This window comes from Gossypium hirsutum, chromosome A04, assembly GCF_007990345.1.
Source record: "Gossypium hirsutum isolate 1008001.06 chromosome A04, Gossypium_hirsutum_v2.1, whole genome shotgun sequence".
In the NCBI taxonomy this organism is placed as follows: domain Eukaryota; kingdom Viridiplantae; phylum Streptophyta; class Magnoliopsida; order Malvales; family Malvaceae; genus Gossypium; species Gossypium hirsutum.
The window spans coordinates 5,086,849-5,111,570 of record NC_053427.1 but is presented as its reverse complement, the minus strand read 5'-3'; the positions used below and the strand labels follow the sequence as shown (position 1 = coordinate 5,111,570).

At 31.1% G+C, this 24,722-nt stretch overlaps 2 protein-coding genes and 1 long non-coding RNA gene across 3 annotated transcripts; 2 read left to right on the top strand and 1 right to left on the bottom strand.

The window, feature by feature from the left end:
- The first annotated feature begins 7,199 nt into the window (after positions 1-7,199).
- On the top strand, positions 7,200-8,440 carry LOC107952508 (probable 2-oxoglutarate-dependent dioxygenase AOP1). Its single transcript, XM_041111130.1, has 3 exons — positions 7,200-7,411; positions 7,549-7,870; positions 8,174-8,440. The coding sequence occupies exons 1-3, from the start codon at positions 7,326-7,328 to the stop codon at positions 8,438-8,440; spliced, it is 675 nt and encodes a 224-aa protein (XP_040967064.1). The 5' UTR covers positions 7,200-7,325.
- Positions 8,441-19,123: 10,683 nt separating this feature from the next.
- LOC107952147 (probable 2-oxoglutarate-dependent dioxygenase AOP1) lies at positions 19,124-21,005 on the top strand. The gene is made up of 3 exons (XM_041110794.1): positions 19,124-19,545; positions 19,941-20,262; positions 20,405-21,005. Exons 1-3 carry the CDS (start codon positions 19,178-19,180, stop codon positions 20,669-20,671), a joined length of 957 nt encoding a protein of 318 aa, XP_040966728.1. The 5' UTR covers positions 19,124-19,177; the 3' UTR covers positions 20,672-21,005.
- Positions 21,006-22,076: 1,071 nt separating this feature from the next.
- On the bottom strand, positions 22,077-22,611 carry LOC107952150 (uncharacterized). Its single transcript, XR_001698795.2, has 2 exons — positions 22,429-22,611; positions 22,077-22,346 (listed from the first exon to the last, which is right to left on the bottom strand). It is a non-coding gene; the product is annotated as an uncharacterized lncRNA (long non-coding RNA).
- Positions 22,612-24,722: the final 2,111 nt, after the last annotated feature.

The following is a 24,722-nucleotide window of genomic DNA, read 5'->3' as shown; positions in this document are numbered from 1 at the left end:
GTTAATAATACATTAAAATATAATAATAAAATACTAAGTGGTAGTGATAATATATGAGTAATACATAATAGAAAGAATATAAAAATACAATAATAATAATTGTAATAATATAAATTATAACGAATATGTATGTACAATAATAGTAATACAAAGAAGTAATAATAATAATAATATAAATGATAATATGTACGTAAAAATCATAATAGTTAGAGATAAAAGGTAATGGAAGTAGTAATAATAATGGTATTAAAACAAAATACATATAGATATAAGTACAATAACAATAATGGTAATAAAAAATAAAAATAATAGTAATAATAGCACGTTAAGTTATAAAAATTGTGATAAGAAAAACATGATAGTAAAATAATAATAGTAATAATGTTAATAAAGATACGAAATGATAATAATAGCACGTCGTTTTGGTGGCCAATATAAACCCCAAAATTTTTTTAAGTTCATTTCTTCTCCTCTTTAAAAAAAAATTTCCTTTCTTCCTTTTTTGTTCTCTGCAAGGGCCATTGCTCCGGCGAGGTTTTAGTCCGGTCGCCACTGTGGACCACCGCCGTCGCTGCCGTCGCCGGCCACCGTCCGAAGGTACTTTTTGTGCTTTTTTTATTTTTTTTTTGTCCTTATGATATATTGTATGTAGAGGTAAGCAAATTCGAAAATAAAATAAAAAGGAAAAAATAATAAATAGAAAGAAAATAATAATAATGTAATATCACCTTTTGTTTTAGATTTTGATTCTTGATATTTCAACTTTTATTTTCCTGTTTCTTTGGTGTTGCTTGGATCTCTGCTTTCTTTTGTGCTTAGATCTAAAAATTGTCAAATGCTTTTTTTTTTTTTTTGTATTTGCTCCAAAAAAAAAATTCTTATTTCCTTACATTGAGATTGTGGCTTTATATAACCTTTTACAACTTGTTCTTTTTTTTTAAATTTATTTGCCTTTTCCATTGCAGGCAAGTGGAGCAAATGGGGTGGGTGGCCAACTATGGAGTGGGTTATGGTGGCAGACAGTAGGGCAGCACACCTAGAAATTTTTTTTTTTGGGTATTGGGCTAGGGTTAGGTATTAAGTTGGGCCAAAATTGGGCCTCAACAGCTGCCCCTCTTTACTCATTGTCGTGTAACGGGAATAGAGCAAAGACTTTAAAAGGGCCAATTTTGGTCGGTTTCGCCGAGTCTTAACTTTTGGTGCTTCTCTTCTTCGGCTAGTCTCATTGCAGTCTACTGTGGCTTGTCACTTTACTTTGCTCTATTGCAGCTTCAGAGAAATAAGATCTGCTATCTTCATTCTGTTGCAGCTTCAAGAAAATAAGACATGTGACTCCAATCTACTCCACTGAAACTTCGAGGAGATCTGCTGTGGCTTCGAGCCGCTCCAACGCCATTTCAGGAATATATAATCTATAATTTTCAGCCTGTTACCCTACTGGTTAGGGGTTTAAGGTCCATCGCCTTCGATCTATTTCCCTACTTCTTAGGGGGTTAAGATCTTGTAAATTCAGCCTGTTACCCTACTGCTTAAGGGTTTAAGGTTCATCGCCTTCGATCTGTTTCCCTACTACTTAGGGGGTTAAGATCTTGTAAATTCAGCCTGTTACCCTACTGCTTAGGGTTTTAAGGCCCATCATCTTCGATCTGTTTCCCTACTGCTTAGGGGGTTAAGATTTGTAAATTCAGCCTGTTACCCTACTGCTTAGGGGTTTAAGGCTTGTGAATTCACCGATTCCACTGCACTGTCTTCTGGGGAACATGATCTGTAAAATCAGTTTCATGTAACTATGTTTATGCCAAATAATTAGGACGCTATCATTGAAATGAATCAAATGATCCTAACTAAATGTGATGCTTATGTCAAATAACCAGGATGCTATGATCGAAATGAATCAAATGCTCCTAACTAGATGTGTCACGAATGAATACACAAGTGCAGCATGTTGTGAGAATGAATCCCTTTTTAAATGTACGGGTTGTCATTGCCCTTTGTCCATCAAGGTTCGATTACTAAAACGGTACCCTATCTTCTTGTTCAGCTTAGATCTTTGAACAGAAAACCCGAAGAGGTAGTCTCGATTTAAAGTTTTTCTCCTCAAATGCTTCCAATCTTTAAGTTTGGTTAGTTCTAAATAATAGCCCTGTTTCAGGTTCCTGTACTATTTAGAGACTTTCAGAGTAATATTCAGAACTCTTTCTTTTTTTTTTTTGTAAAAATGACTTTAGTCCATTAATCATTATTTCAGTGCAAAATGCTTGAAAAATATCGTAACAATGACAGAACTGAAATTTGTCAGAAACAAAATTTGAAGGGGATAGATTAACCACGGACAACAAATATTGCTGGAATACAAAATGAATAGAAAGAAAATAGGTGCCCCAAATATCGCAACGTGAGCTTCTCCGTACGAACTTCTTGAGGATTCCTTTTTAAGCTCAATATGTGTTTAGGGGGTCCATAGTACTCTTGTAGATGCCCCAAGATGTAACATCTCTCTTCCTTGTTAATTTAGGTATCGTAAGATTACCGTATGCCCCATCTTTAATCAAAATTTGAATCGCCCTTTTACAAGTTTTCAATTCAAAATCCCTTTAATCTCAAGGTACCCTTTGCTGGTTTTCACCTTGGACTCTTTTTTTTTTTAGGCGAAGTATTTCTTAACCGAATCCGAATTCACGGGATTGGGTAAAGTTTTGCCATCCATCTCGGCCAATATCAATGCTCCTCCAGAAAAGGCTTTCTTCACCACATAAGGTCTTTCCCAATTCGGCATCCATTTTCCTCTGAAATCCTTTTGTATGGGCAGGATCTTTTTGAAGGTATGTTTTTTGCTTTTTTTTTTTATTTTTTTATGTCCTTATGGTATATTATATGTAGAGGTAAGCAAATTCGAAAATAAAATAAAAAGGAAAAAAAATAAATAGAAAGAAAATAATAATAATGTAATATCACCTTTTGTTTTAGATTTTGATTCTTGATATTTCAACTTTTATTTTCCTGTTTCTTTGGTGTTGCTTGGATCTTTGCTTTCTTTTGTGCTTAGATCTAAAAATTATCAAATGCTTTTTTTTTATTTGCTCCAAAAAAAAATTTCTTCTTTCCTTACATTGAGATTGTGGCTTTATATAACCTTTTACAGCTTGTTCTTTTTTTTTTTTAATTTATTTGCCTTTTCCATTGCAGGCAAGTAAAGCAAATGGGGATGGGTGGCCAACTATGGAGTGGATTATGGTGGCAGACAGTAGGGCGGCACACCTAGAAATTTTTTTTTGAGTATTGGGCTAGGGTTAGGTATTAAGTTGGGCCGAAATTGGGCCTCAACACCTTCCACTAATACAAATCTCTTATAAATGAAATAATTACTTATTTGAAAAGTACTATTATCCTATATTCTTATAACACCTTCAGAAGACTGCTCTGCTACCAAAAATTTAAATTCAAGATTTTTATCGCCCCAAACCTTCCTAAAAATGTCGACAGTAATCGAGTTTAATTTTGATTCATGAATACAACACATATTCGCTTTAGCTTTGCATATCACTCTTCTAACATAGTCTAACTTAGCCTCCGGAGTCATAGCCTTTATATTTCAAGACAAAATCCTCATTTTTCCACCACCAAGAGAGAATCACCGAAACAAAAAAATAAAACCACAAAACTTACAAATACTAACCTTCTTGGGTCAAGGTCGCGACCCACATTTCCCCCTGTCACACGGTTCTACAGGCCTTTTAACCTCATAATTCCATCAACAACCTCTCACTCATTGCCTCTAATGCTAAATCCCAATTTTTTTTTCCAACTTCCCACGTGTTCCTTGCCTCCCTAAGGATCAGCCGCTTCCTACTTAGAATCTACTTCTTTTCATTTTTGTCTCCTCAGCGCCCTGTCTCTCTTCTTTTTCTCTGTAATGGTGAGAATTCAACTTGGATATTATACATCGAACAAATCCTCCTTCGTGACCTTTTTGTTTCTTCCTATTAAGAATTGATGGTGACTCCCCACCAGAAGCTCTTTCTTCTCTAATTTTAACCACCACATCCTTATTTCCCAACTGCTCGTGGATGATACTGGAACTTGATCCCCCTCCAGACCCCAACTGTTGGCCCGTTGCATTCTCCAAGTCCACTGCCACTTCATCATCCCTTCGTTCTTCTTGACCCCCAACTTGATTTACTGAGCCTAATTCAGCTACTTGAAAGCCCATATTGCTGACATCTTCCAAAGCCCGGATGTTACAACAGTTTTTGACCTTCTCTCCCAAACTAATACCGGCCCTATAACCACTCAACTGTTCCTCTTCCCTTTTAAAACATTTTCTGCAGAACTCTAACACCCAACGTTGACGTTTGTTTTCTCAAGGATGATTACATTAATTACTTCGTCCTCCAGATTTTGTCTCTCTTCTGAAGCCTTTTTCGGCCTTGTCCTCGTCGCCGATTCAGAATCTGACACAATGGTGTCATCCCTTTCCTGCACTAATTCCCACTCTTCTTTATCCTTCACTCCATAACCCCTGCTTGATTCGTCAAAAAATTCCGATAATCCTGTTTCAATAACTCTAATCGAAAATTCACCTTCCCCACCTCTAAATAGTTTAACTCATCAGTCCTTTCTAGTTGCTTGGTGGATACCAGCATCAACATTTTATCGAAACTTTTCACCATCGTCGAATTCTCATCGAGAAATATTAATCCTCCCCATACTCCAACTATTCTTTTGAAAGAAGTATAGTTCTAACAGTGTAAGGGAATGCCTAATACTTCAATCCAAAATACTCTCTCTCCTTCACTGCCAAGCTCTCCGACCAAGGCTCAATTTTAACAAAAAACTCCCTCAGATACGTCCAATCGTGCTGCTTTAATAACTCTAACGGTTGCATGTCGGGTATTTCAATCAAAAAATTCCTTCCTTGAATCCTTCTGATTTTAATCTCCCCCAATCCAATTCTAGCTATTCTTTTAGTTAAACTCTTTGTATCACAACACATTTGAGTAAGTCCTACTAGGCATTTTTTAAGCTTTCACAATTGCTCATCGTCAACATGTCCCTGAACCAACTTATTCAAGTTCCTCTCCTTGCAATCTTTACCTTCCGTCTTACTCAAATCGTTGCTACTTCTGAGTTTTTTCCTAAATCCATTCTACTATCTTTCAATATTTTTACATTCTCCTTCCCTGCATTGTTATTAACAACCTGCTGTTGTTTTGGTATCCCTTCCGAAGAAACTTTTCTCCAAACTTGTCTTCCCCCTTGAATCTTGCTAAGTCTAGCCATAGCCTATTCCCTAAAATCACTAAATTGTTTTATTGGCTTATAGCCCTTTGAGCATCCATCATTTTCTCATATCTCACAAAACTGAATCTTCTTCCATTCTTACTCTTTTTTGGCCAGAATGAATGCATCAATGACGTCTCCATGGTACCTGAACAACACCCATAAATCTTTCCAGTGCATGGTCACCGGAATGTTGTGAAAGGAAACTGTTATCAGATCTTTCTCCATTTTAAAAAATACCTCGCTTACCTATTAAACCCTAAACTCGAAAAGTTAATAACCATGTTGATTCTTAATTTATTGTAAATAGTAATTAAAATAGGGTAATCTACAAAAATAGTCACTTTTGTTTGTTTCAGGTTACATTTTAGTCATTTATATTTGAAATGTTACGTTTTAGTCACTTATGTTATTATTTTGTTACGAGGTGATCACTCTACCGTTAGGTTTCGTTATCTCTCTAATGATAATTCTACGTGGCAGTCCAACTAAATTTTAGGTGCCAACTTGGATTTCTAAATAGGATGAAAATAGATTTTTAATTAAAAAATTTAATTAATTAAAATTTTTAAACCTAAACCTTAACTAAAAAAACTGTTCATATCCTCTTTTCTACTTTTCTTCCTTCTCCTTTTTTTTAATGATTTTTTTTTCATTTGATTGGAAAAACTATTATTAAGATCAAAATAGTTGAAATCAAATTGACTACTTCATAAAGATGGATTCAATGGAGGATTTAGGTATTTTCTCTTTGCATTCCTCTATCTTTTTTATTCAATATTGAAAAACAAAAGATTGAACTTTTTATTGTTTAGTGAAAACCCTAAATTAAAATTTAGGTATTTTTGTTCATCAAACAACAAAAAAACAAAAGACAAAAAAGAGAGAAGCTGTTCACTTTAGCACAATTTCTGTCTCTTCATCAATGGTGGTTTCGGTGGAGCTTTACACAAACTCAATACTCACCCAACCAAATATTCTCTCTTTTATTTTTATTTTTCTTTTGATAGAGAAATAAAAGGAAAGACCAAGTAAAATTTTTTTCTCTTCTAAACTCCTTTCGATTCCAAATAAGTTTATTTTTTCATTTTCTTGGTTTTTAAGGGAAAATGGAAAACTGAAAAACCATTGAAAATAGAAGAGATGGAAGAAAAATAAAAAAAGGGGAGATGAACAGTTCTTTTTAGTTAAGGTTTAGGTTTAAAAATTTTAATTAATTAAATTTTTAATTAAAAATATATTTTCATTCTATTTAGAAATTCAAGTTGGCACCTAAAATCTAGTTGGACTGCCACGTAAGATTATCGTTAGAGAGATAACGGAACTTAATGGTAGAGTGACCACGTCGTAACAAAATAATAACATAAGTGACTAAAACGTAACATTTCAAACATAAATGACTAAAATGTAACTTAAGGCAAACAAAAATTACTATTTTTATAGATTATCTATTAAAATATTCAATTCAAATGTTATCGCGATAGTTAAAATAGTATATAATATATAGTATATATACATATATATCATTCGTAAGCATATCGAAACCGTCAGTGTCTATGTAAACAGATTAATCCAAATGGTTGTGATTTGTGACGGCCGGCTGCTAACGAATAACAAAAAAAAAATAAAAGGAAAAAAAACAACCTTACTGGGAAAGTTAATATCGCTATTCATTGTATAAATTATTTGTATAATAGTTTAAAAATCTCCTGAATTGTATATAAAAGGTACCATTCAAGCATTATTGTTTGATATAAACGCAGAGATGAGCTCAACAACTCAGGCAATGGTTCCAGTCATAGATTTCTCAAACCAAAACCTGAAACCGGGCAGCCCCGAATGGGATTTAGTGAAATCCCAAGTTCGGGAAGCACTGGAGGGGTACGGTTGTTTCGCAGCTTTGTTTGATCCAATCCTGGAGCTACGAAAGGCCGTATTTGGGGCTTTGCAAGAGGTCTTTGACTTGCCTTTACAAACAAAAAAACTGTGTTTCCGACAAGCCCTTTCGTGGCTATTCGTGTTCTCCATCTGGTGTGTTTCAAAGCATGGCGGTGGATGATGCTCATATTGCTGAAAACATTGAACAATGCCTCACCACCAGTTTATGGACTCAAGGAAATATAAGTTTCAGGTACGGAAATTGTCCCCTCTAGAAGTTAGATTACAGGGATAAAATATAATCTGATTTTTAATTTTAAATATGCAAAAGCCCCTTTAGCAAAACTACTAGACTTGGATTTTATTAATTATTTGCTTTGTATTTGGCAGTAAAACTCTGGCATCTTTCATTCAACTAACATCAGAGTTAGAAAAGACAATTTTGAAGATGATTTTGGAGAGTTTTGGGCTTGAGAAATACATGGATGAGCTCACTGACATCGCAAGCTATCAACTGAGGATCATGAAATATGAAAAGCCAAAAGCCAACGAGCAAACCATTGGGGTACCTGCACATAGTGACTCTAATATAATGACCCTTTTGTATCAAAACGAGGTTAATGGATTGAAGATTCAAAGCAAAGATGGTGAATGGATGAATTTGAAGCTTTCCCCCAACTCTTTCATAGTCATAATTGGAGAGTGCCTTTGCGTAAGTTCAACTTATTTTGATATAATCAAGTATTAATTTTTAATATATATGTTAGCAAAATATTAATTCAATTGGTAGTCATTCACATGATTTATTTCTAGCAAAGAGGAGCAAAATGTCTAAATTCTTACAATAATTTTTACTCGTATCTCTAGTTTCAAATTAAGCTTATACTAAATATCCTTTATGTTATATCTAACAATAGATACATAATAAATAAAAAATTTTATACCAACTAATAACAAAACTGGTCACAACTGTTTAAATAGCTTGACTTAAACATAAACTTTTATATTGTTGCAGGTATGGTTAAATGGTCGATTATCTTCGCCTTATCATCGTGTCTTGATGAAGGGTAACGATGATAGGTATAGCCTTGGACTGTTTGCAACTGTAAGAGGAGGCTACATGGTAAAGGTTCCAACTGAACTTGTGGATGACAAAAACCCCATGCTCTTCAAACCTCATGATCATGAAGAATTTTTGAAATATTTTTCCTCCGAAGTCGCTAAAGGTGTTGTTAAATCTGGGGCTGCTATATCTCGTCTTAAAACTTATTGTGCTGTCTAAGATTTGGCCTGTCCATAATTACTATATATTGTAGCCAAATTGCTTATTGCAATGTTTAAGATTTGGCAATCAATAATTACTATGTTATAAAATTATGTGTGTAAGCTTGATAATTATACTATATCGTAGCCAAATTGCTTATTGCAATGTTTAAAATTTGGCCATCAATAATTATTATATTGTAATCAAATTATTTGAGGTCTTTCTATATATATGTATATGTAGAATTTCATGTTTTATGTATCCAAAATGCAATGGAATGCTTAAATGGATATTATATATATATATAGGTTTGGATTCTCTTTCCATGTATGGGTTAGATGTATATATTAATTTTATAATTTTTTATAGCATTAGTTTTTCTCTAAAGTCATTAATGAATTGAATTGAAAAAAAAAAGAAATTTCAAAATATTTTTAAATTTATTTAAATAAATTTAAATATATTATATAAATGTTATTTAAACTTAAAAATATTTAATATTAAAGTACTGCAAAAATTCTTCCTAGTTTAAATATTAATATTAATTTGTTATAATTTAAAAAATATTATTAATATTTTATAGGTTTTTTACTTTATATATATTGTTAAATTTATTTATTTTTTGAACCAAAAAAAACTAATTTATTTTAATAAATTTTTAATACTCAATTTTTTTTATAATTTTATAATTATCTTTTCTCTACTTTAATAAATAAATGTAATTAAAATTTATTATATTTGAGCAAAATCTAAATTTACTTTTGATAAATGTTTTTAAGCTTAAAATTTTGATATTAAGTATTTTTAATATAAAAGGTAATTCAATTGAGTAAATTCTTAAAATAAAAAGATAATTTATTTAAAATAAATTTTATATTTAATATATAAAAATTTTAAAGAAAATAAATTTGAACAAAAGACATGAAATAATTAAAAAAATTAAAAGGCAAGGCGCAAAAAATGTAATTTACTAAAATTGAAAATAAGTGTTTGAAATAAAGAGTATCATGTATTAAAAAATTGTAATATAAACATGAATATTTATTTTTTTTATTTAGTTAGAATATTGTAATATTATATATATGATTTTAAGTTAAATGAATGATGTTAAAAATTATAACGTTGTAACACTTTCTATTTAAGATTATAAAATCATTAGAATATGTTAAGGACCAATCTACAATTTTACCCTTTTTCAATTATATTTTCGATTGATTCAATTCTAGATCAATTTTGAAGGGTTGAATGGTTTGGAATCTAACAACGGCTTGCTAGATGTCACCCACCACTGCTTGAGCATTTAAAAATGGTCTTATTGCTTAATTGGTCCATCAATTAATTAATCAACTTTTATTTCAATTAAACCTTAATTAATTAGAGGCCTAATAGTAGTTATCCCAAAATTTAATGGAGTATGGAACCATCCACCACCGCTTGGACTTTTGACAATGGTCTATTCATCATTTTGATCCCTTAGCTATTTAAAATCTATAGTGACTAACTTTTACTACTTTTACAATTTAGTTCTTATACCTTAATTAACTATTTGAATGAAAAAAATTAGTAGACCAAATTTTAATTAAACTTTATACTAACCTAATAAATATTAAATAATAATATTTATGAACTCGATCATTGGAATTGGGGTTCCAAAACCACCGTTTCCAACACAACTGAAAACAGGACTGTTACACTTGGTATACCATCAAGCAAGTCCTCAAGAATACCGGTGGAGAAAGGAATTTATTATTGTTTGCATCTGATCTATATGGATTTGTTAATGTAAATTAATCTGTATTAATCTAATTCTAGCTTGATTCTAGCATGTAAATCTGATTATAACATGATTCTAGCATGCAAATTAGGCTATAATCTAAGATTTTTGTCTAGTTAGTTTTCATGTATAGTTCATAGGTACTAGTATAAATACCTAGCACTTGTACAGCAATAGACATACATAAATTCATTTCTTTTTCTTTTTTATAAGTTTATAACATGGTATCAAGAGCTTAGGTTCCCCTTCTTATTTTTTTCCTTTATTTTTTTGGTCCTATTTTTAGTTTTATCCTCTTTTTCTCATGCTTTGCCTTTCTTTGCCTAAGCCGAGCCACCTCTAAGCCAAACTATCATACTCAAGCCATTTTGAGCCATTGAATACTTTTTTGACCAAACCGCTCTCACAATTTCCATCAATCTACTCTTATTTATTCGCTCTATTTTTATTTGATTTGTCTCTATCATGGGAAAAATGGATTTTACTTACCCTTAGCAAGGTTTTCTGTAAAAATTGTCGTCAAATCAGTGAAACTACAAAGGTTGGTGGATCTTCTAACTCCAAAGGTGTTTTTCCTATTCCTAGTTCATCAGTTGTTATTGTTGCTTCCACAGATTCTACTTCCCTCTCATTAAGTGGCTTAGTACCTCTCCTGAAACAAGTTTTATCTTCTAGTTCCTCTTTACATTCCATCCTATTTGTTATTTCGGGTAATTTTACTTGGCTTTTCGATTCTGCTTGTTATAATCATATGACACCTAATTTACAAAATTTCTTCACACATGTCTGTACCTCCTTTCTTCTACCTCTTCATACAACTAATGATACACAAATGCCTTCACATATATAAGTCATCTATCCACTTCCACCCTTAATCTCCTCGACATCTACTGTGTTAGCTTTTAACCTCATTTCTATTAGACAGCTTTGTGATCTTAGTCATACAGTTATTTTTTCTTCATCTAGTTGTCAAGTGCAGGATCTAGCTACGAGGAAGATTCTTAGAACAGTTCAGAAACTAGAAAGATTATCTGAGCTTGTTATGCTACATCTACCTCATGAAACTATCTTTGCTATCACCATCTTATGACCTTCTTTACTTCAGTGGCATTTTTGACTTAGTCATGCCTTTGAAAGTAAACTTCGTCTATTAGTGTTTCGCAGATTATTAGGATCCACCAAATTTGAGTTGTTTAAATATTTTGAGTGCAACTTGCTAAACAACCAACTTTTTCTTTTACTAATAACACTTATTTACTCTAACAATTGGGGTCCTTCCCATGTTTCTACTGTTATAATTGATTCTCAGTATTTCGTTATTTTTATTGATGACTACTCTCATTTTATGTGGATTTACTTTATGAAAAATAGTTTTGAATTATCTGCTATTACTAATACTTTTTTTAATATGATCAAAACTTAATTTTATTCTACTATAAAAACTTTTCATACTAATAATGTTGCAGAATAAAAAGAATCATCTCTTCTTCAATTCTTTTCTCAACAAGGCACTCGAGTTCAATGTTCTTAGCCCTATACTTCTCAACAAAATGGTCGAGCTAAGCACAAACATAGACACATCTTGGACTCCACTATGGCCCTCCTACTTTCAACCAAATGTCTTGAAAAATTCTAGGGGGAAGCTACTTTATATGTTGTCCAAACAATCAACCATACACACACTAAAGTTCTTAATGATCTCTCTCTGAATGAATGCCTTTTTTACAACCCTCTAGATTATTCAATTTTCAAAACCTTTGGATGTGCTTGTTTTGTACTCCTCCAACCTCATGAACATAATAAACTTGAACCTCATGCTCGTCTTTGTTGTTTTTTTGACATTGAGCATAAAGACTAGAGTTGTTGGGATCCAATATCCTATCTCCTACATGTTACCTTTTGGGAGAATGTTAAGTTTTCTTCTTTGTACACATTTCATTCTTCGTTGTCTTTTTCTCTATATTTTTTCACAAATTCTTCTATTGAGTTGTTTCCCTGTTCTGATGAATCCTATGAGCTCAGTTTTCTTCCATCTTCCACTTCTACATCCACTAAATTTGAACCAGTTGAATATCCTGTTCCTACTTATGTTATTCATTGGTCTAATCGAGTAAGAGAACCACCTTCTCACTTAAAATATTATCATTGATTTTCTTCCCTTGTCATTCTCCATGAGCTCCAATCTTACCGTGAGGCTATGCAACACCCCTAGCCCGTCTCCGTCGTTGGATTAGGGTTACGGAGCATTACTGAATAAATCAGAATATATATGAAAAATAATTAGTAACATTCATTAATTCATTCAAACCAAAATAAAAATACACTTACAAGCCTTAAATCCGGTTTATGAGGCCTTAAAAAAATTGGAATCAACCCAGGATCAATTTGAAGCAAAATAGAAATTTTAAGAAAAACTTGAAAATTTTGAGAAACAGATGTCACACGGCCGTGTGAAATAACCCAGACCATCTAGACATTCAAGGTCAGGATACACAGCCATGTCTCAAACTGTGTGTTTGCTCGTGTGAATATTCAAAATAAGGTCACACGGTCGTGTCACAGGCCATGTGCCAGCTCGTGTGTACATTCGATGTTAGGTCACACGGTAGTTTCGCAAGCCGTGTCTCAGACTATATGAAACCTATACTCAAAGCTATAAATGATACATGGCCATGTGGAGAGACCATGCGTGGCACACAGCCATGTGACAGTCCGTGTGCACCAAAATGTACCTTCAAAATCAAGTTTACCAAAACATGATTACTTAGACATCAAGCAACCTAATTACCATCAATTAAGCTCACTTAAAACACGATTAAACAAGCTTAAAACATGTCAAAACATCCATCCTAAGTGCCTAACCAATGTACCCTCATTGACACCATAATTCAATTATCAAATCATTATCATGTTCAAACCATATTATAATCATTCAAATACACAACCATTAATAACAGTTCATACCAAAACACTACTTATTTCAACTCATAAAGCACTTAACAATATTCACACTTTATAAGGCTTATTTACATATACCAAGCAAGTTCCATACACACATATGTAACAAACCTAACATCATATTTACAAATGCCCAAAAACTAACTAAGACAAGTATCATCCATCTTTTACATCTTCACATATAATCAACATAAATTCAATTCACCTATTACATGCCATATAACCCCTCAAGTTAAACATTCAAAAAACTACCAAAAGATTTCTGGGTAGTGTGATCCTTTGAGTCGACCCGGTCGCCCGTATCAACAAAACGTATCTACAAGAAAACAATAGAAAAACACGAGTAAGCTTACTTAAGCTTTGTAAACGAATTTAAAACAATTAACTTACCAAATAAACTTATCTAATATAGAATACAGAAAAGACATAGATTATAATCCTGTCATCCATAATCAAACCATGGGTAAGTTTTAAACTTAATTACAATAGAACAAGCCAATCAATTACATTATACCATCGAAAATAAACTCGATGAATGTTATAACGGACCAGGATACATGGTTAACTATCCAGACACACCAATAAACTCAAATGAGCTAACCATCTGAAAACACACCTAGGCACCAAGTGCCAAGCCCCTAGGCTAGCATCCCTCTGAAACACACATCGGCACTAAGTGTCAAGTTTAAAGGCTTTACATCTGCCCCCGAAACACACCTAAATCACTGTAATATAACGCAATAGTTTGCAAAAAAATGTTGAACTTTGGTATATTCAGCAAACAATAGTAAAACAGAATCATCATCTCAATGTTAATCAACCTCGTATAGCGCGATATAACCTATTGGCATGTCAATCGTATCCTATCCTACGTTCATCAGTTCACTTATTTATCCCGTAACAACATTCAATAGGATTTCAAATCATTTAGTAATTTCAATTCATAAATAATTAAATGATTAAATGATACAAAATAAAACCGTACAAACTTATTAGGGTCAAACTGCAGAAACAACAAAAGTCCAAGGACTGATCAACAACCTTCCCTTTTCCACAATTATCAACTTGATCTTGATCTATAATATAATTTATTTCAATTATTAGCCTCAATTTTCTCATTCTATTCAATTTAATACATCTAATTTCTTATTTATGATATTTATACATTAGCCTCAAACTTTTATATTTTACTCAATTTGGTCCCTAAGACCAAAACGTAATTATTATTTCTAAAATTAACCCCTTTTCCCCATAGAACCCAATTTTAACTACTCCAAACCAACTCCCACTCATGCTAAAATTTCCAAGAAAACCTAGTAATTTCAACATCTAGTAATTTCAACATTCTATTTATTTAATCCCTAATCTTAAAAATCACTCAAACATACTTTACAAAATAGTTAAAAATTCATCATTTAACTTCAATCCAAAACATAAACATCAAGAAACACCAAAACATCAATGGGCATTTTTTTTCTAAACTTCATCAATTTCATAAATTAATCCCTATACTAGATAAATACCATTTCAACTAACTCAAAAACATACAAATCATGAAAAATAAACTAAAATACACTTACATGCATTCAAGAATAGCAAAAACCAAAGCTCCCAGTCTTAGAACAATGGTGTTTTGGCCAAAACCTAAGAAAAATAAAGAAGATGACAACTACCCCACTTTTATTTTACTTTACTTTTATTATTATTATCATCTTTATTCAATGTAATTATAACATTATAAAACATCAATTTAATATTTTTTTCTCTCTTTACCGTCCATATTGCTTAATTATGGACTAATTGCAACATAAACCCCCTACTTTACTTATTTAGGCTATTGTTAAAATAAATCAATAATAAACAACTTTTCCACCTATTAGAAATTAATTATTTTTCTTTAATTAATTAACTAAACGATAAAATTTCTAAATCAAAATTTAATACGACACTAATGACTTCATAAAATATTAAATAATTGATATTTACATAATAACATGTAAGAATTATGGTCCAAAACCACTATTTTTGACACCATTAAAAATCGGGCTGTTATAGGCTAGTACTGATCCTTCTTGGCAGCAAGCAATGTTTGACTAGCTTCAAGCACTGAAGAAAACTCGTACTTGGGATCTGTTGATCTTCCTCCTAGCAAGATACTGATTGGCTATAAATGGGTGTACAAGATCAAGATCTGTTCTAATGGATTTGTTGAGTGCTATAAAGCCCGACTTGTAGTCATGGAATACATCTAGGAGTATGGTATTGACTATAAGCAAATGTTTTCTCCTGTGGCTCATCTCACTTCTATTTGTAGTCTACTGGCTATATCTACAGTAAAAACACTGCAAATTGCATTGTCAAGAATGCCTTTCTTAATGGTGATTAACAGTAGAAAATCTACATGCATCCTCCACCAGGTTTTTCTCATTCTCTCAATCAAGTGTGCAAACTTTAGCGTGCTTTGTATGGTTTGAAAAGGACCTTCGAGCTTGGTTTTTTCGGATTCAGCTCTACTATATTTGCATTTGGCTTTGTATCAAGTCCTCATGATTTTGCATGATTTATTCGACGCTCTAATTATGGTATGGTCTTACTTCTTCTCTATGTGGATGATATGATTATCAAAGGGGATGACAAAAATGGCATTATTGAACTGCAATAGTACCTTAGTCAACATTTTGAGATGAAGGATCTTAGGTCTCTTAGTTTTTTGGGGGGGTCTTAAGGTTTTCTTTGATGATGATGGCTACTATCTTTCTCAGGCAAAATATGCCTCTGATTTACTTTCTCGTGCCAATATTACTGACAATAAGATTGTCCTTACTCTCTTGGAACAAAATGTCAAACTTACTCCATAGATGGAACTACTCTTTCTTACCCTACTTTGTACCGATAGCTTATCGACAACCTAACCTACCTTATAATGATTCGACCTGATATCACTGATGTAGTTCATCTAGTTAGTCAGTTCTTGAATCTCCTAGATCATCTCATTTTTTAATAGTTCTTCGTATTCTTTGATATGTCAAAGGTACACTTTTTTGTGGTCTTCATTTCTCTGCTTACTCCTCCTTGGTTCTTGCCAGATATTCTAACGTTGACTGGGTAAGAGATCCTACTATCAATGTTCAGCCACTAGTTATTGTTTCTTTCTAGGTGATTCCCCCATTTCTTGGCAAAGTAAGAAATAGATTGTTGTTGCTCACTCCAACACCGAATCCGAATATCATGCTCTTGCTAAAGCCACTTCGAAGTTACTTTAGCTACACTGACTACTTTAAGATATGAGACTCTCGTCTCCCTGCTACAATCCTACATTGTGATAATCGCAGTGCAATTCGGTTCGCTCATAATGATGTGTTTCATGAGCGTGCAAAACACATAGAGATTTATTGTCATTTTGCACGACATCATGTTACTCAAGGCACTCTACACCTTACTTTTGTCTCATCATCAGCTCAAATTGTAAACATTTTCACAAAGACACATCCTCCAATCAAATTTCAAGACTTAGTTTCCAAAATCAAGCAACGGTCCACAACACCACCTTGAGTTTGAGGGAGGAATGTTAATGTAAATCTATATTAATCTAATTCTAGAATGTAAATCTTATTCTAGCATGCAAAGTAGGCTATAATTTAGGATTTTTGTCTAGTTAGTTTTCATGCATAGTTCCTAATGGTAAAAATACCTAGCATTTGTAAAACAATAGACATACAAAAATTCATTCCTCTTTCTTTTTCTTAAATTTATAATAGGATTGTTAGTCTTTCTGAAGGTGTTGGGGCATGCTAATTTGTGGCTCGAGGATTTCCTTTACAAGATAGAAGGTGGGATGAATTTAACACCTGCTTTTTTAGCTGAAACTATCATGTCTCTTAATTACATTACATAGAGAGGTGAGGGACGTGTCTTCAGTTGTATCCAAATTTTGTTTGTATGGATGAGACATCATTTTGAGTGCAATGCAAGTACTTTCAGAAAGTCCATGTACCTTTGATGTGCTCGTTTTCTAAATTCTAGAGAAGTTCCTGGTTTAGTTTCAAGCATATAGATGAATAAGTTTTTTCTTCAATACTCTAACTCACTCAAATATAGGTTGGAGAGGCCCATAGATGCTCAAGAGTTCAATTTTAATCGAACGTGGGAACCATTTTTGGGTTCCATTAACTGATATTTGGAGACTGATTAGTTATTTTTCATTAATGGTGCTTTGGCAATTTGGTTATGACCATTGTGTACTGGCCACTTATGGTTTAAATCAAATTGGGACCTTGGTATCACATGATTGTTTTTGGAAAACATTAGAGGACATCTCTTTTCATTCTTCTTCTACCATGGTTTCATCACATACAAACCCTATTCATGCATCTAGTAATTAATAAGACTCTAACACATACATGCATCTTAGATAAGCACATCCATGCATGTTAATCAAATGACTACTAGTCTCCCTAGATTCATCCATCTTAATCACTTTTATCAAATACAACATTGATGACATCACATTATTTAACACTTTGACAGGGTGATTTTCGTTGATTTTTTGAGGGGTTGTACATGTTTCGATATGCTATTTTGTGTTGGTGTGTGTTTTGTAGGTGACTGTAGTTGTATTGTTGTTGTCTTTAAGCATGATGTATGTTCTTTATCTCTAACCTTTTGGTTTGTCCTCCCTTTGTGGGATTTAATAAAAATTTTACATTGGCTGAGAAAAAAATGTATCATTGTTGTCAGCAGATGTTCATCTTTTCTCAAAATTTTATCCTCATAACAAAGTTCATCCTTTTTTAATTTTTTTTAATTAATTTTCTACATTAACTTCTAAACTTTTAAATCTAAAAAAATCATGAAAGTTTGACAAAGCCTTAACTCGGTTGGTATCGGTATTGCTATCAATGCAAAAGGACGTGGACTCGAGCACATTAAAGTGTATTTATCTTCGTATTTGAGTTTTAAGAGAGATTATGAATAATTTTAGATATTGAAAAAAAAATCATGAAAAATAAAAACTCGTTGAATAAATGGAGGCTGCTAAACCACTCACTATTCGGTTGGCTATTACAATATCCAACCAATTTTTTTTATAGGTTCATGTTCATATAATTTTTTACTTACGGTATTATAAATTTATATATACTTTTACATGTTAATAATTCACTTTATGTACACGGTTTTAAAAATTTATAGTAATTTGTTAGGTAAATTATAAGTTGAATCATTAATTATAAATAAATTGGAAACACTTACAATGAAATATCCCATTAAAATTTATATTAAAAAGACAGAAGGATTTATATTGCAATTTTCCTTTCCACAAATACTTTCTTTATTTGTCACATTTCAATTTTTCTTAGCTAAACCCTAAACAAATTAGAAATTTATGTTGTAATATATGATAGAGAGGAGAAACCAAGAGGCTGGCAGGGGTCCAACTCCTTTAGAATGGAAAATTTTCTTTTTAGGTCTCTTTAAATATAAAATTTTAAATTAATAATGTTAAAATTGTACTTTAACGTCTAAAAATGATAAAATTTTGATTTAATCGTTTAAAAATTATAAATATATAAACTATTAAAATGATAAAATTATATTTTTACTATTATAAAAATATACAATTTAATTCTGATTCCAAAAATAATTTATAACTTCGTCCCTCATATAATAAATAATATAATTCGTAAGCATATCGAAGTCGTCAGTGTCTATGTAAAAATAACAGGATAAAGAATTCAAATTAATCCAGTAACAGTGTCTATGTGATTTGTGACGGCCGGCTGCTACTTGCAGACAAATAACAAAAAACCAGGAAAAAAACAATCCCAACTGGGAAAGTTGGATTGTATCTAAAAGGTACCATTCAAGCATTATTTGTATAAATTATTTGTATAATAGCGATTTGTTTTTTATCACAAAAAAAATTCTACTTTCCTTTGATTTGCAAGGAGGGACGCAATTATAAATCTCCTGGATTGTATCTAAACGGTACCATTCAAGCATTATTGTTTGATATAAACACAGAGATGAGCTCAAAAACTCAGGCAATGGTTCCAGTCATAGATTTCTCAAACCAAAACCTGAAAGCGGGCAGCCCCGAATGGGATTTCGTGAAATCCCAAATTCGGGAAGCACTCGAGGAGTACGGTTGTTTCGAGGCTTTGTTTGATCCAATCCTGGAGCTTCGAAAGGCAGTATTTGGGGCTTTGCAAGAGGTCTTTGACTTGCCATTAGAAACAAAAAAACTGTGTGTTTCCGACAAGCCCTTTCGTGGCTATTCGTGTTCTCCATCTGGTTTGTTTCAAAGCATGGCGGTGGATGATGCTCATATTGCTGAAAACATTGAACAGTGCCTCACCACCAGTTTATGGCCTCAAGGAAATATAAGTTTCAGGTAAGGAAATTGTGCTAGAAGTTAGATTTAATTTTGTCCTCTCTATTAAATAATTGGGTAAATTAGTCATTTTATGTTAAGTTAAAGAATAAGCTAATCCTTCTATTAATCAATTTCTATTATTGAAAACTAATCCCTATATCCCGGCACGAGTAACACATGGTAGTCACGTGTAACCGTATGATTATTTCGTTCACCAAACCAGTTTTTAATAATAGAGAAGGATAATTTTTAATACAAAAAATTAATTTACTTTTTAATTTAATATACATAGTTGAATTTTTTCATTTTTTGAATAAAAAAATAAAATACAATCTAATTTAAATATTGCAAAAACCCCTTTAGCAAAACCACTTGACTTGGTTTTTATTAATTATTTACTTTGTATTTGGCAGTAAAACTCTGGCATCCTTCATTCAACTAACATCAGATTTAGAGAAGAAAATTTTGAAGATGATCTTGGAGAGTTTTGGGCTTGAGAAATACATGGATGAGCTCACTGACACCACAAATTATCAACTAAGAATCATGAAATATGAAAAGCCAAAAACCAAGGAGCAAACCATGATGGCACCTGCACACTGTGACCAAAATATGATGACCCTTTTGTATCAAGACGAGGTTAATGGATTGGAGATTCAAAACAAATATGGTGAATGGATGAATATGAAGCTTTCATCCAGCTCTTTCATAGTCATGATTGGAGAGTGCCTTAGCGTAAGTTCCCCTTATTTTCACATCATCAATATTAAGTTTGATATGATTATTATTTTTTTATCATGTTATTAGACTAATAACCAAAGGGAGCACAAGTGTTTAAATAGCTTGACTTAAACATAAAACTTTTATATTGTTGCAGGTATGGTTAAATGGTCGATTGTCTTCGCCTTATCATCGTGTCATGATGAAGGGTAACGATGATAGGTATAGCTTGGGACTATTTACAAGGCCAAGAGAAGGCTACGTAATAAAAGTTCCAAATGAGCTTGTCGATGACAACAATCCCATTCTTTTCAAACCTCATGACCATGAAGAATTTTTGAAAATTTTCTCCTCCGAAATGGCTAAAGCTGATTTTAAATCTGGGGTTGTTATATCTCGTCTTAAAGCTTATTGTAGTGTCTAAGATTTGGCCCCCTCAATAATTATTATATTGTAGCCAAATTGAATATGGTATCTATATCCCTTATCTAATAATTTTATGCCTGAGTATTTTCATTTTGAAAAAATTTAAATTCAAATTAAAATTTTAAAATTTAGGATAAAATTACTATTGTAGCATAAAACTATTGAAAAGAGATAATATCTTTATTTTATACAGTAATTTCTCTATTGTAATAAAAGTGTTTCATGTTGCAATGAAATGCATAAATGGCTATTATATATATTTATCGGTTTGTATTCCTCTACAATGTAGGGGTTGATTGTTTAGAATAATAATATTAATATTTTTATAGGTTATTTACTTTATATATTTTTAAAATTTAATTTATTTTGTTTTAAAAAACTAATTTATTTTAATGTCAAAATTTTTAATTCTCAATTTTTTTTGTAAATCTATATTCATTTTTCCTCTAATTTTGATCAATGAATATAATTAACTTTTATCATATTTGAACAAAATATAAATTTACTTTAATAAATGTTTTTAAGCTCAAAAATTTAATATTAATTAGTTTTAATATAAAACTCAATTCAATTGAGTAAATTCTTAAAATAAAAATATAATTTATTTAAAATCAACTTTATATTTAATATATAAAAAATTCTAAAGAAAATAAATTTAAACAAAAGACATAAAATAAAAAAAATTAAAAGATAAGGAGAAAGAGAGTAATTTACTCAAACTGAAAATAAGTGCTTGAAATAAAGGGTGTCATGCTTCAAAAATTATTGTAATGTAAACTTGAATATTTATTTCATTAGAACCTTGTAATAATATATATATGATTTCAAGTTAAAATGAATGATTTTAAATATATATATATATATATATATATATATGTATTGTGTTGGTATGGAATGTATTTTTTTTAAAATGTATTGATAGAGAAATTGCATTTTTTTTAAAGTTATTTTTTTAAATAACATATCAAATATTTTGATAGTTTGAATACACTAAAGATAACATATCGTGGATATATATCATATCTTAATTCTAGAAGTATTAAAATTGGTTAACTAAAATAAACTTTCAAATTAAAATATTTAATTTATTATAATATTTCTTTGGACTTGGTAAGTATCCGATGAAAATCAGATTAGGCTCATGATAGGGCTTGGCAATGGAGTTAAGTCAGATACGAGTCAATGTGGAGATTTATAGAGTATGCCTCGCATTTCCAGCTAAAACGGAGATGGCAGACTATAAATATTGAGGATTTAAATAAAGACATCTCATATATTTCAAAAGAAAATATATATTATAATTTTTTTATTTTCATTATATTTATATCATGCCATCCATCCAAAATTATCTTATGGAGCATTGAGAAAATATAAAAAATATATATATATGAGAAAGATATATATAATATGCAAGCTTTTCTTTATTATTTTCATATCTCAAGCAGTAGAAATAACATCACAATCACATGAATCAAACACAAACCATACATGAAACTTTAGATTCTAATTTCCTTTGCCAATAACACACAAAAGTTGGCAAATTTATTAAACATAATATTCCAGAACATAATATTAATGGCAGTTTCGACTGTAAGCTGGGCACTTAGGAGGAGTCATTGGAGTACAGCTCCGATTAGGATCTAGTGCACATTGAGTTGGAGATGGGTTTGCCTCTACAGAATTAACAAACAATAAAATAAACCGGAAATTAAAGGAAATATATGGGTATTATTAACAAACTATGATTGTTCTTACCCTTCTCAGCCAGTTCTCGAGCCATGGTGGAAGTGGGAAACGCTAGAATGGAAGCCAAGAGAATGCGTAGTATGAGAAATATTGCTTTCATTTTGGACAATATATTAGATAAAATTTATAGGATGAGTGAAGCATAATCTTCATTTTAGGCTACTATTTATAGGGCAATCCATGTGTGTTGCGATTTTAAAAAATAGCAGAACTTTCAAAGCTTGACAATTGACATGTACAATTAAATCATATTATAGGGTGAAAATTTCAAATGCATTGTTAAAAATATATATAAAACGAGAAAACATTTGACAAAAGGGAAGAACTCATGAAATTTCCATGGCAATTATTTTTCAGGAAATTTTTTCCACACAAAACTACAACTTTCATGTTTCATCATTGATTATTATATCATCTTGGAAAAGAAAGAGTTGGAAAGACTTGATGGAGTCAAGAAGATGCACAACATGCATATTTTAAAATTGTTTGGAACATCATACAAGTTGGAGCTCTTTATGTTTAACATAGTTTAGTTAGAATTTTATTTTAATTAAAAAATTATTACGAAATTAAATTTTTATTTATTTAGAAATTTAATTATATTGTACTTGTAAAATCAAATTTTAAATTAATTTTTAAGAGATTATATATTTTTTAAATTTTAGCATATTTACCTCCTATAAATATTTGATCTAGTTAAACAATGTAAAATATGGAGCTTTGATCGTATATGTTTTTTTAATTGAAAAACATGGAAAAAAGTAGCATAAAAAATAGCATTTTTTTAATTGAAAATTTAGGCCTGGTCAGGTCGGGTCAGGGTAAAAAAAATTTTACCCAAAACTCAACTCGTTTTCTAAACGGACCTTTTTTTTGTCAAGCCCATTTTCTGAGCCTATATTTTTTTCCAAACCCTTTTATTTTTCAAATAAGCCTTCTGACCCAAACGAAGAGTTTGAAACAGTACACCAAAACAAACGAGTACCAATACTAATAGAAAAACGATATGTCTACTGGTACAACACTAACTACTTAGGTCGTCACTATTTATAGTGATGAGTGATGTTTCCTGTGAATGATAATTATGTTAATTGATTATTAACAAAAAAATATATAATTATTAAAGTAATATGTAATGAATAATGGTATTCATTTTTAATAGATGTGACTATCCAAATAAGTATCCCTTGAATACTTATGTCTCTTCAAGAATTCCTATAAATAGAAGTGAAATTTCATTTCTCATAAATTTATTTTATCCCCACACACCAACATTATTTAAGAGTGTGGTAGGGAGCCGTCTAATTGTTATTATTAATCATAAATTGATTAGAGGTAGCGTAGGACAAATTATCTTTTTATTTTTTACATAAAAAAATATATTCCCTCATTCAAAATAATAATAATTCTCAATCAAGTTGTAACTTATTAATAATATGAAATGCTTTTATGTTCAAAATATGGTTCATTCAGATATTTTGGAAGCTAAATGAACAATATTAATTATAGTTTACATCAATTTCTAATTTCCAAAAGACCTTTCTTCTCCATTGGTCCCAAGTTTTAAAAATAAATTTAGAAAATGACTCAATTATAAACAATTTTATTAAAATATTTCAAGTTTATAATCGAATAAAAAATAGACTATGACTACTATTTACTATATAATTCTTCTCAATAGAATATGAAATATTGACCTCAAGTTCACCATTGTAGTTAAATTTTATTAATAATATTATATAAATTATCACGATTTTATATTGAATATTACACAGAAATAATTATATTAATCCATTATGAAAATTAACAAATTTAGTCTTTTAATGTTTATATATTTTATTATTTTGATTCTAAACATAATAAAAAAAATCAACAAATGTAGCTCTCAATATTTACAAATAGAGGCGAATCCAGGGGGCTGGCAGGGCCCGACCCCCTAAAATGGAAAAAAAAATTTGTTTTAGCCTTTTAGAAAATTTTAAAATTTTAAATTAGTAAAGGTAAAGTTGTACTTTAGCCCCCTTAAAATTATAAGAATTTAATTTAATCCTTTAAAAATTATAAAGATATAGGCTATTAAAAATTAAAATTTCATTCGGCCCCTCCTAAAAAAACTTTCTTGCTTTGCCCTGTTTACAAACTTTGTCATTTTAATTCAAATTCTAAAAATTTCAATAAATTTAACTCTCAATATTTTCAAAATTTTAAAACTTTAGTAAATGTTGAGGGCTAAATTTAGTTTTTGGAACTTAAAGTATTATTCCACTAGGGCTTTTGGTCCAAATTTTTTAACTCAAGAAATT